Source organism: Bombina bombina, chromosome 12 (assembly GCF_027579735.1).
Source record: "Bombina bombina isolate aBomBom1 chromosome 12, aBomBom1.pri, whole genome shotgun sequence".
NCBI classification, from domain to species: Eukaryota; Metazoa; Chordata; class Amphibia; order Anura; family Bombinatoridae; genus Bombina; species Bombina bombina.
The window spans coordinates 109,279,106-109,293,009 of record NC_069510.1 but is presented as its reverse complement, the minus strand read 5'-3'; the positions used below and the strand labels follow the sequence as shown (position 1 = coordinate 109,293,009).

The 13,904-nt window shown below is 37.2% G+C and overlaps 1 protein-coding gene across 1 annotated transcript in view; it reads right to left on the bottom strand.

The window, feature by feature from the left end:
* Positions 1–1,693: 1,693 nt before the first annotated feature.
* Positions 1,694–13,904, bottom strand: part of AK1 (adenylate kinase 1) — a 72,718-nt gene continuing 60,507 nt past the window's right edge. Inside the window, exons 6-7 of the mRNA XM_053696050.1 lie at positions 11,921–12,112; positions 1,694–2,660 (exon numbers count right to left, since the gene is read on the bottom strand). Of these exons, the coding sequence (XP_053552025.1) occupies positions 2,592–2,660; positions 11,921–12,112 (261 nt within the window). The 3' untranslated portion in view covers positions 1,694–2,591. The remainder of the gene's footprint in view (positions 2,661–11,920; positions 12,113–13,904) is intronic.

The window sequence follows — 13,904 nt, the reverse complement described above, 5'->3', positions numbered from 1 at the left end:
TACATTTGTATGTGTTTATATGTGTATATATGTGTACATTTGTATGTGTTTATATGTGTATATATGTGTACATTTGTATGTGTTTATATGTGTATATATGTATACATTTGTATGTGTTTATATGTGTACATTTGTATGTGTTTATATGTGTATATATGTGTACATTTGTATGTGTTTATATGTGTATATATGTGTACATTTGTATGTGTTTATATGTCTATATATCTGTACATTTGTTTGTGTTTATATGTGTATATATGTGTACATTTGTATGTGTTTATATGTCTATATATGTGTACATTTGTATGTGTTTATATGTGTATATATGTGTACATTTGTATGTGTTTATATGTGTATATATGTGTACATTTGTATGTGTATATATGTGCACATTTGTATGTGTTTATATGTGTATATATGTGTACATTTGTATGTGTTTATATGTGTATATATGTGTACATTTGTATGTGTTTATATGTGTATATATGTGTACATTTGTATGTGTTTATATGTCTATATATGTGTACATTTGTATGTGTTTATATGTGTATATATGTGTACATTTGTATGTGTTTATATGTGTATATATGTCTGTAAATACATAAATGCATATGTATACATATAAAGACATTTGTATATATATTATATATGTTGTGGGTAAAGTCAGATATTGGGTAATCCTAGCATTACCGGGGTAAAACGGACATTACCCAAGAGGCTGTGGGGTAAAGCCCGATGTAACATCTTAAATCTTCTCAGAGTGCATTGAGTCACTGCATCAAATATTTATACTATGGACTGCAATTCCCTCATCTTCACTATCTTTTTTGCCTTTACTGGCCTACGTTCACTTGGGGTGGATGCCAGAGAATTAACGCGTCCCTTCCTTGAACCCCTCAGGTGGAGGCAAAAGAAAAAAGTGTAGATGGGGGAATTACATTACTTTCGGTTTTATCCACAGCTGCTTGGGTAATGTCCGTTTTACCCAGGTAATCCTAGGATTACCCAGATATCTTACCTTACGTAACATATACATAAATATTCATTTTTTTTAAAGATGTATTTGTGTCTATGGTAAAGCCCTTTGTCTGCCTTTTTTTTCCCTTAAATCTGAGACATATCTTTGAGTCCTTATAACTTTGGTATGCAATATTTTTTTTTAAATAATTATTATTAGATGGTGTTATTATGAGTGTAACTGTAATTTGTAATGTATTTTTGATGCGTTTTGTGCAACGTTTTAGTTTCGCGAAACAGTTAAACAGAGCTCTAAAGTCGCGGTAATCATTACCACTTGTAACCTAGCCCTTATTGTGTATGCAGGCGCTTTTTAATGCAACTCTTAATTGCTGGTATATGATGTGTATATAAAAATAATTAAAATGATTAAAGTATCTGAGTAGCTCTTGCCTAAGGGTGCCAACCAAACTGATAACTCGTAGTATCGCCAATACTTTTTTTCTCTTCATTTTGTGTCATACGTTGGAAAATAGCTTGTGACTTTACATCCATTCGGTATGATTGCACATCGTAAGGTACAATGTAGTAGGAACTAATATTTAATATATATTAGTTACGTGTCCTCTAATGCTCCAAACATGGTTGTATTTACTCTTGTACTGTATAGAAAAGAAAAGCTCTGTAAACAGGGACATTAACACTATTGAGGGCAAATGGAATCATAATCTCATGATGGATGTGCAAACAAGTTAGATTTATTGTAGAAATAAGTGACAGCATATGAAGATACTCTCAACCTAAATGCCAATACTGCCAACAAAAAAAATAGTAATTTAGGGCAATTTCTTCAGTTTCATGTATTTTTTTAATAATAGTGCAGTAATATAATATTATTTTATGCACAAAAAATATGGTGTCTGCCTCATTTGGTTTTGAAAACATCCCAAACAATTTTTTGTTTTTGCGAAAACCCATTCTCCCTGCATCTTCCTTCCACTAGTGTTGTCCTTCATATTAAGGTCAGAGGTGTCCCAGCATCTGTCTCGAAGGAGCTAAATGGGAGCCAAGAGGAAATACCTCTCTTTGAACTTTCTATTTAACTCTTCGGCTGCCAGAGAACGTTGCAGATCTTTCTGGCAATCAAAGGGGTTAATCGACTGGAGAGTCGGTACAAAGCTCTTAAAAACCACTGACTTTTTGTCAAGTCCACAGAAATATCTAAATTCTTGTCCTCTTAAGGAAACATTCTTCAAAGGAGGTTTTCCTGTTCTGGAAGAAAATGTCTCCAGCCAGGAGAAAGCAACAGATAGAGAAAGAACAGACCAAGAAAATAAATAAAAAACATGAAGCCAATTCAAATAGCTTTGCATGTTTTCTCGAAGTTGTTTACCGCTTAAAAAAACAGGATGGAGCGTGAGGATAGCACTCTGGGGAAGCACAAACGGATCAAGTGTGCAGAACCTTCCTACAGGAAGGACGACAAATTCCTTCAAGTCTCCTGATGGTTGGAGAGTTGTGCAAAAGCAGCGATGGCGAAGTATGGTCAGATGGGGTAAAGCCGCGAGTGCACAGGTTCCATGGGGCATTTAGGGAGGGGAATAAGGCGTTATTTTTCCATTGATTTTTCCTCTTTATTTCAGTGCATCTAGTGCAGCGCTAACTTGAGTGAAGACATCGTCTACGCTTCCTTCTGCGTTCATCTGTAAACCAGAAAAATAATTTGGTTATTACTTGCAAAAGCTCTAGATTTTCCCAAAGCATCAGCCAACGTGGCCTAAAACTGATTCTTAACCTCCCCTTTAAGCATTTAAAGGGATATGGAAGTCAAAATGAAACTTTTATCATTCAGATACAGAGTATAATTTAAAAAAGAAAATCCAGTTTACTTCTATTTTCAAATGTACCTCTTATTTCTTGGTCTCTTTTGTTGAAACTTAGTGTTTTTCCATGAGAGCATACTGAGGTATGCTAAGGAGCGTGCACATGATTTGTGAACTATATGGTAGCAGTGTTTACAACAATATTATACATATACTGGTCAAGGTACTTGCCTGCTCCTCAGCATACCATAGAATTCTCTCATGGACATAAAAGTGCAAATAATATGTTTAAAGGGGCAGTCTTGTCCAAAATAAACTTTCATGATTCAGATAGAGCATGTAATTTTAAACAATTTTCCAATTTACTTTTATCACCAATTTTACTTTGTTCTCTTGGTATTCTTAGTTGAAAGCTTAACCTAAGAGGTTCATATGCTAATTTCTTAGACCTTGAAGGCCGCCTCTTAAGAATGCATTTTAACAGGTTTTTCACCACTAGAGGGTGTTAGTTCATGTTTTTCATATAGATAACACTGTGCTCATGCACGTGAAGTTACCTGGGAGCCATCACTGATTGGCTAAACTGCAAGTCTGTCAAAAGAACTGAAATAAAGGGGCAGTCTGCAGAGGCTCAGATACAAGATAATCACAGAGGTAAAAAAATATATAAATATAACTGTTGTTTATGCAAAACTGAGGAATGGGTAAAAAAGGGATTATCTATCTTTTAAAACAATAACAATTCTGGTGTAGACTGTCCCTTTAAGCATATTATTAGAAAAAAGAAAAAGAGAAAACAAGGCGCAACACCTCTAAGTGCAATATGTCAGATAATACACAATATTTATTGGTTTACACTCACAAATAAAAACTCACAAAGTATAACCTCAACCGAAATGAGGTATGATATGGGCACCTGAGAACCGTTATGGTCTCTCAAACAATCTCCATCAAGATACTGTTTCAGCAGCAGGTCTTTAAAATATGAAAATGTCTCCGACTTTCACAGGCTGTGTTCACATGCACTTGTGGAATCAGGATCTCCAAAACATTCCCATATGGTGAGGTCCAAACAGTTAAAAACAGATAAAATCCATATAAAAACCGCCACTCAAAGGATCAGCTGTATGCAAGCAAATATGCCGGCAGCTTGCATCAGCTGACTACGGTAGCGTGTAGACGGTGGGCGTGGCCTTACGCATTTCGTAGGGGTTCTCCCTACTTCGTCAGAGGCCTGATTCCACGAGTGCATGTGAACACAGCCTGTGAAAGTCGGATACATTTTCATATTTTAAAGACCTGCTGCTGAAACAGTATCTTGATGGAGATCGTTTGAGAGACCATAACGGTTCTCAGGTGCCCATCTCATACCTCATTTCGGTTGAGGTTATACTTTGTGAGTTTTTATTTGTGAGTGTAAACCAATAAATATTGTGTATTATCTGACATACTGCACTTAGAGGTGTTGCGCCTTTTTTTCTCTTTTTCTTTTTTCTATTTAGCTTTCTCCCGGTCTCCAGTGCCGTGACATTTAAGAGGCAGCAACCCTGTTTTAACCAACAGCGGTAATCATTTATCAGCTATATATCCTTTCAACATATAAGTGTGCATATATACTTTTTTGAATATTATTATAAGTGGGCGCTTCTATTTTGTATGTTAAGCATATTATTATTGTTGTTTGCATAGAGCTATGTGTTTAATCCCAGAGCAGCAATACCTACTAGGAGCTAGGTGGTGATTGGTGGTTATACACATATGCCTCTTGTCATTGGCTCACCAGATGTGCACAGTAAGTTCCCAGTACTACATTACTGCCCTGAAGCTGACTTTACATATGTGTTTAACTCCATTTGCAGGGGGTTAAACACATAGTTATAAGCAAACAACAATAATTAATATTCATATATCCTTTTTCTTTGCACCTTTGAACAAAGGAGACCAAGATAAAGATGTAAACTTGATAACAAAGCTATTTATGTATAGATTTTTTTTTTTTAATTGTGTGAGTCATGAACGTTGATTTCCATATCCCTTTAAAATGACCTTAAAGGGGCATGAAACCCAAAAAATTTCATTCAGGATTCAGATAGAGAATACAATTGTAAACAACTTTCTAATTTACTTCTATTATCTAATCTGTTTAATTCTCTTTGTATCATTTGTTGAAGGAGCAGCAATGCACTAATGATTTCTAACTGAACAAAGGGGTGAGCCAATCACAATCAATATATATATGCAGCCACCAATCAACAGCTAGAACCTAGGTTCTCTGCTGTCCCAAGCTTGTCTAGATAAACCTTTCAGCAAAGGATAACCAGAGAAGGAGGCAAATTAAATAATAGAAATAAATTGGAAAGTTGTTTAAAATTGTATTCTCTATCTGAATCATGAAAGAAATGCTTTGGGCTTCATGTCCCTATAACAGAAAAAGGGTCATGGCCTTATTTGTCACACAAAGAATATTCTTTTAGTAGATTGTTATATCTTTTAATGGAACAACAAAATCTTGTTTTTTACTCCATAAAATCACCCAGTCGGCTATTTCCACACGTTCATCCCTGCCTACTACATCTGAAGATATAATTTATGGGTAACTATTGATCCGGACTGACTTTGTGCTAATCCAATTACCTGGAAACTGACTTTTTTTTATTTACACACAAAATATATAAGAATATATCATCTTCAGACAGCTTGTATCTACATCTGAAGAAGAGACCTGTTAGGTCTTGAAAGCTTAAGGAATAAAAAAAACATTGATTTTGTTGGCTCATTAAAAGGTATTACAATTTACTAAAGGAACTATCTGAATCATGAAAGAAAGAAAAAATATATATTTCATATCTCTTTAATTGCTGTAAAGGCACTAAATGTCATCAAAATTCTGGCTTTTAGTCATGTGGTGACACCTAGTGGTAGAAAAATAGAATGCAATTCACTGTTTGAAAAATTACACTAATGCGACGGTATTTGTAAACGTACTACAATTATTTTATTTTCAAAATACAGATCTTTTTTTGTTTTGTGGAGGTGCGTGTCTGTTCACCAATAGAGCAGTCTGTCCCTGGGGATGTGTTGTAGACAAGAACACATTACATGGTAGTTTCAAAATCAGTTTCAACAAATTTAACCCTATCATGTATAAATATTTGAATAAGTCTAAAAAGAGCACTTTCTTATGCATGACATAAGGTTTCTTGTTTCTTTGTTTGTTTTTGTATTTCATTAACTTTTTTGTCATTAATAAAATTAAAATTATCAGCCAATTATTTTCCTAACCTCAGTTTTTTTGCCTGTAGGACTGATCACTTGGATGTTTTTACCATATTGTCAGAAGCAGTCTTACTGTGCAGAGAGCATCATGTGAAATTTGGTGCAACAGAGATCTAACTGGATAATGACTGTACAATTATTTTAAAAATCCAGTGAAAGACAGGCTGCTTTGTTCTTGGGGAAAAAAAATTATATTTATATATATATATATATATATACAAAAATATTGCATAAGGACAAGACCTGGTGATGATCCCTGTAGTCCCCCGCAAAGAAAGCCAGCACACGAGATTTAGACAAAACACCTTCCTTTAATGCCAAAGTAGCATGACGTTTCAGCTCCCACTGGAGCCTTGGTCACATGCAGCAATTCACAGAAAGAAATCAGGCATAAGATAACACACACAGGTAAACCCTTAAATACCTCCACCCACCAATCAGATACACATAACAAAAACCGCCAAACACAAAAGTAATTGACACAGCTGTGTGCCGTATTATCGCGCTTGGACCGCAAGCATAAGTGCGTGTCCATGGAGACACTATCAGACCCAATAGCGTGTATCTCGCAAACTGCGCATGCGTAAGTAACGTAATAGCGCATGCGTGCGCGGTGACGTCATAACGTCAGTAATGATTGTCACGGTAACCATACACAACAGTTAAGATCAGCGGAAACTCACCGCAACAGAAACAAACTGCTAGTAGCAACTATATTTGTGAATGGGTACCAGGGCAACTTTGCGCATTAAACGTATAACTTGCGAAATATAACATACGCTTATATTTGGGATATATATGTAAATGAATAAACCCATACATTGTGAATGGGGGAGAAACAAACGAGCAACCTAAATACAAGTTGCACAGCAATATACTGTATCTGATTATCAAGTGAAACTTATTGATTAAACATTAAAAACACAAGTAGTTGTAATTTGCAAGCCACTATGACATTTGAGAGTAAAATATCTATTACTGAAAGAGCCAAATTAGGCTCATATTATGGTCCAATCAGGACTCCAGTGCAAATGTAATGATCACTCAGTGCCAAAAATAATAGCTAGCAAAAAACAGCTAAACTATATACAAAATTTTTGCAGCGTGTGTCAAGGGTATGGTAAAAATTCATAGCAAGATGAAAGGAAACCCACAGTCATTTATAGAAGCAGCTGTAGTCGATAGACATATTCAAGCCTTTAGGTGCTACAGTGTCAAGTCGGTAGATCCAACGAGATTCCATTTTTAACAGGGCTTTAGCTCGATCACCCCCACGTCTAGACTTAGGTACGTGGTCAATTAGAATAGTCCTCAGTGAGGAAATAGGATGTCCAGCTTGTACAAAGTGGCGTGTCACCGGCTGATCAGAGGTGCCCTTGTCCAAAGTCAATCGGATGGCTGTCTTGTGGTTTGCTAACCTCTCTCTGAAAGATGTAATGGTTTTCCCCACATAATACAATGAACAGGGGCAAATGATCACGTAGATCACATGGTCTGAAGTGCACGTAAGCCGATGTCGTATACTGAAGGTTTTATTCGTATGTGGATGGTGAAACCTGTTGCCAACGATCATACCGTTGCATGTGATGCAATTTCCACATCTATAACACCCCTTCTTCCTAGGGGGTAACCAAGTTTGGTTTTGGTAACTTGCAATGGGATCAGTCTTCATCGGGAGATCACGCAGATTTTGTGCCCTCTTGTAGACCAATCTCGGTGGTGGTATCTCTCCAAACGGTAATGTAGTGCCTGTTGACACAATCGGCCAGTGCTGCTTGATCACATCTTGTACTTTGCGTGATGCAGGTGTGTATGTGGTAATGAAATTCATGCGTTGTTCAACCGGCTTGAGTGGTTTTGTCAACAGTGATTGTTGGCTGAGTGCTATTGCTTTATCACTTTGTTCTGTGATCAACGGTTCTGGATAACCTCTGTCAATAAACTTCTGTGCCATTGCTTCTAGTCTTCTTGTGGGTCTGCTCGGTGTTATTGCGTACAACACGCAGGAGTTGAGACGAGCTTACCCCCTTTTTTTGGAAAGATAGATGGAAACTGTTATAGTAGAGGATTGAATTTTTGTCTGTAGGTTTATTATACAGTGTTGTATAGAGTCTAAGGCCAGACGGTGTATCTTTTTTGTATATCTCTAGATCTAAAAAGTGTATACAATTATCATTAATGTCCATCTTGAACCGTACAGTAGAATTTAGACCATTAAGGTTATTAAACCATGAGGTCAAAGACTCTTTGTCACCCCTCCATACCATAAAGACATCATCAATGTAGCGCTTGAAGAACCTAATGGAGCCCTGTTCAGCCAAAAAAATATGTTCCTGTTCATACATGGACATATAGATATTTGCATAGGATGGGGCCATATTAGACCCCATAGCAGTTCCAAGTATTTGTAAGTAAAATGTGTTTTCAAATCGAAAATAATTTTTGGCCAAACAGAGCTCCAGAAGCTCCAACAAGAACTCGACTGGTGGACCACAATAATAAGGGTTACCTGATAGGATTCTCCTGACCATCTCTATCCCATGTGAATGCGGGATAATTGTATACAAGTTAACAACATCTAATGTGACTAAAATGTCACCAATTTGGATGTCATTCATCTGTGATAGAAGATGTATAAGTTCTGAAGAATCCCTCAAGTAAGACCCAGTCGATTGGACCACGGGTTGCAGGAAGTAGTCAATGTATTCAGCGAGAGGCTGAAATAACGAGCCTCTCGCTGACACTATTGGACGACCTGGTGGGTTGACCATGCTCCTGTGTATTTTGGGCAAGAGGTACAAAATGGGACTAATAGGGTTCTCAACCGTCAAATAACCAAAAGAGTCCTCATCAATAAACCCTACATCCAAAGACATAAACAAGAGTTTGTTCACCTGTTCTTTAAATTTAGTGGTTGGGTTGAATGTTAACTTGCAGTAAGTTACACCATCCTCCAGAGCTTCTGGAGCTCTGTTTGGCCAAAAATTATTTTCGATTTGAAAACACATTTTACTTACAAATACTTGGAACTGCTATGGGGTCTAATATGGCCCCATCCTATGCAAATATCTATATGTCCATGTATGAACAGGAACATATTTTTTTGGCTGAACAGGGCTCCATTAGGTTCTTCAAGCGCTACATTGATGATGTCTTTATGGTATGGAGGGGTGACAAAGAGTCTTTGACCTCATGGTTTAATAACCTTAATGGTCTAAATTCTACTGTACGGTTCAAGATGGACATTAATGATAATTGTATACACTTTTTAGATCTAGAGATATACAAAAAAGATACACCGTCTGGCCTTAGACTCTATACAACACTGTATAATAAACCTACAGACAAAAATTCAATCCTCCACTATAACAGTTTCCATCCATCTTTCCAAAAAAAGGGGGTAAGCTCGTCTCAACTCCTGCGTGTTGTACGCAATAACACCGAGCAGACCCACAAGAAGACTCAACTAGAAGCAATGGCACAGAAGTTTATTGACAGAGGCTATCCAGAACCGTTGATCACAGAACAAAGTGATAAAGCAATAGCACTCAGTCAACAATCACTGTTGACAAAACCACTCAAGCCGGTTGAACAACGCATGAATTTCATTACCACATACACACTTGCATCACGCAAAGTACAAGATGTGATCAAGCAGCACTGGCCGATTGTGTCAACAGACACTACATTACCATTTGGAGAGATACCACCACCGAGATTGGTCTACAAGAGGGCATAAAATCTGCGTGATCTCCTGATGAAGACTGATCCCATTGCAAGTTACCAAAACCAAACTTGGTTACCCCCTAGGAAGAAGGGGTGTTATAGATGTGGAAATTGCATCACATGCAATGGTATGATCGTTGGCAACAGGTTTCACCATCCACATACGAATAAAACCTTCAGTATACGACATCGGCTTATGTGCACTTCAGACCATGTGATCTATGTGATCATTTGCCCCTGTTCATTGTATTATGTGGGGAAAACCATTACATCTTTCAGAGAGAGGTTAGCAAACCACAAGACAGCCATCCGATTGGCTTTGGACAAGGGCACCTCTGATCAGCCGGTGGCACGCCACTTTGTACAAGCTGGACATCCTATTTCCTCACTGAGGACAATTCTAATTGACCACGTACCTAAGTCTAGACGTGGGGGTGATCGAGCTAAAGCCCTGTTAAAAATGGAATCTCGTTGGATCTACCAACTTGACACTGTAGCACCTAAAGGCTTGAATATGTCTATCGACTACAGCTGCTTCTATAAATGACTGTGGGTTTCCTTTCATCTTGCTATGAATTTTTACCATACCCTTGACACACGCTGCAAAATTTTGTATATAGTTTAGTTGTTTTTGCTAGCTATTATTTTTGGCACTGAGTGATCATTACATTTGCACTGGAGTCCTGATTGGACCATAATATGAGCCTAATTTGGCTCTTTCAGTAATAGATATTTTACTCTCAAATGTCATAGTGGCTTGCAAATTACAACTACTTGTGTTTTTAATGTTTAATCAATAAGTTTCACTTGATAATCAGATACAGTATATTGCTGTGCAACTTGTATTTAGGTTGCTCGTTTGTTTCTCCGCCATTCACAATGTATGGGTTTATTCATTTACATATATATCCCAAATATAAGCGTATGTTATATTTCGCAAGTTATACGTTTAATGCGCAAAGTTGCCCTGGTACCCATTCACAAATATAGTTGTTACTAGCAGTTTGTTTCTGTTGCGGTGAGTTTCCGCTGATCTTAACTGTTGTGTATGGTTACCGTGACAACCATTACTGACGTTATGACGTCACCGCGCACGCATGCGCTATTATATTACTTACGCATGCGCAGTTTGCGAGATACACGCTATTGGGTCTGATAGTGTCTCCATGAACACGCACTTATGCTTGAGGTCCAAGCGCGATAATACGGCACACAGCTGTGTCAATTACTTTTGTGTTTGGCGGTTTTTGTTATGTGTATCTGATTGGTGGGTGGAGGTATTTAAGGGTTTACCTGTGTGTGTTATCTTATGCCTGATTTCTTTCTTTGAATTGCTGCATGTGACCAAGGCTCCAGTGGGAGCTGAAACGTCATGCTACTTTGGCATTAAAGGAAGGTGTTTTGTCTAAATCTCGTGTGCTGGCTTTCTTTGCGGGGGACTACAGGGATCATCACCAGGTCTTGTCCTTATGCAATATTTTTGTATTTATTCACTAGCCGTGCACTGAGTGGTTACAACGTTGGTGAGTGCTGATCTTTCTTGTTATTATTATATATATATATATATATAAATTTCATCAAATAGCCTATTTATCTATTGCTCTAAAATAATTAAATGGATAAAAAAAAAAGATTTTGCAAGAACCCCCCCCCCCCATTAAAGCTGTTTATATGGTACTGAGTGCACAACTCCTAGCTAGGGACCAATTGCTCACAGCTCCCACATTTCTGTTGGGGTACGCCTGGCCTAACAAGCATGAAAATAACAAAAAGTCATTTTTTATAGAAAAGGAACATTTGTTTTTCAGAAAACATTGTTTAAAAATATGTTTTAAAATCCTCTCTTTTATATGCAACAAAATAATCAAATGGAAAAGCAGTAGCTGTTTTTTTATGAGAGCATATTGAGATATGCTCAGGAGTGTGCACGTGACTTAAGCATTATATGTATTACATTCTTTTAAACACTGCTGAAGACACATGCAGACAGTGTGTTGTGATGTATATACCTATACATCACATTGCAGCCCTTTCTGTGTCTTGTGCCATTATATTTCTGACCGTATCAAAGATCGCGTTTCGCACCTTCCAGTCCTGACTTGGGCATCTTAAGAGCCAGAAGAAATTTCCATACGTACCTTTCTGACAATCCCTCTTCCTTCATATAGAGCAATAACGGGTTCAGTGGCTTTGTAGTAAGTTTCCAGTCTCTTTTTTATGGTCTCTTCATTGTCATCTGCGCGGCCGCTGGTTTCACCGCGTTTCAGTAATCGCTTCACCATTGTCTCTGACCCGGCATCAATATAAAGCAGAAGAGATGGTGCAGCAATCTATTGTTAGAAAGCAAAGTAAAGGTTAAAAAACGAAATTTAATTATATTTATTTATGTATAATATTAATGTATAATATTAATGTATAATATTAATCCAGGAGTGACAAATGAGTAATTCATTTTATGAAATAAAAATAGCTAAAAACAGCTATTCTGTCAATAAACTGGTATGTGTTTGCAGGGTATTTCTTTATTAAAGGTGCAGTATACTGTAAAATTGGTTTCCAATGACTTGTAATACTAGTTGCAGAATATAAAATGCATGCGGCTAGATTTAGAGTTTTGTCGGTATTGACCCGCGTAGCTAACGCCGGCTTTTTTCTGGCCGCACCATAAAAATAACTCTGGTATTGAGAGTTCACAGAATGGCTGCGTTAGGCTCCAAAAAAGGAGCGTAGAGCATTTTTAACGCATCTGCAACTCTCGATACCAGAGTTGCTTACCGACGCGGCCAGCCTCAAAAACGTGCTCGTGCACGATTCCCCCATAGGAAACAATGGGGCTGTTTGAGCTGAAAAAAAACCTAACACCTGCAAAAAAGCAGCGTTCAGCTCCTAACGCGGCCCCATTGTTTTCTATGGGGAAACACTTCCTACGTCTGCACCTAACACCCTAACATGTACCCCGAGTCTAAACACCCCTACCCTTACACTTATTAACCCCTAATCTGCCGCCCCCTGCATATTATTTTTAACCCCTAATCTGCCGCTCCGTAAACCGCCGCTACTTACATTATCCCTATGTACCCCTAATCTGCTGCCCCTAACACCGCCGACCCCTATATTATATTTATTAACCCCTAATCTGCCCCCCACAACGTCGCCTCCACCTGCCTACACTTATTAACCCCTAATCTGCCGACCGGACCGCACCGCTACTATAATAAAGTTATTAACCCCTAATCCGCCTCACTAACCCTATAATAAATAGTATTAACCCCTAATCTGCCCTCCCTAACATCGCCGACACCTAACTTCAATTATTAACCCCTAATCTGCCGACCGGAGCTCACCGCTATTCTAATAAATGTATTAACCCCTAAAGCTAAGTCTAACCCTAACACTAACACCCCCCTAAATTAAATATAATTTACATCTAACGAAATTAATGAACTCTTATTAAATAAATTATTCCTATTTAAAGCTAAATACTTACCTGTAAAAGAAATCCTAATATAGCTACAATATAAATTATAATTATATTGTAGCTATTTTAGGATTAATATTTATTTTACAGGCAACTTTGTAATTATTTTAACCAGGTACAATAGCTATTAAATAGTTAAGAACTATTTAATAGTTACCTAGTTCAAATAAATACAAAATTACCTGTAAAATAAATCCTAACCTAAGTTACAATTAAACCTAACACTATACTATCATTAAATTAATTAAATAAAATACCTACAATTACCTACAATAAAACCTAACACTACACTATCAATAAATAAATTAAATACAATTCCTACAAATAACTACAATGAAATAAACTAACTAAAGTACAAAAAATAAAAAAGAACTAAGTAACAAAAAATAAAAAAATATTTACAAACATAAGAAAAATCTTACAACAATTTTAAACTAATTACACCTACTCTAAGCCCCCTAATAAAATAACAAAGACCCCCAAAATAACAAAATGCCCTACCCTATTCTAAATTACTACATTTCAAAGCTCTTTTACCTTACCAGCCCTGAACAGGGCCCTTTGCGGGGCATGCCCCAAGAATTTCAGCTCTTTTGCCTGTAAAAAAAAACATACAATACCCCCCCCCAACATTACAACCCACC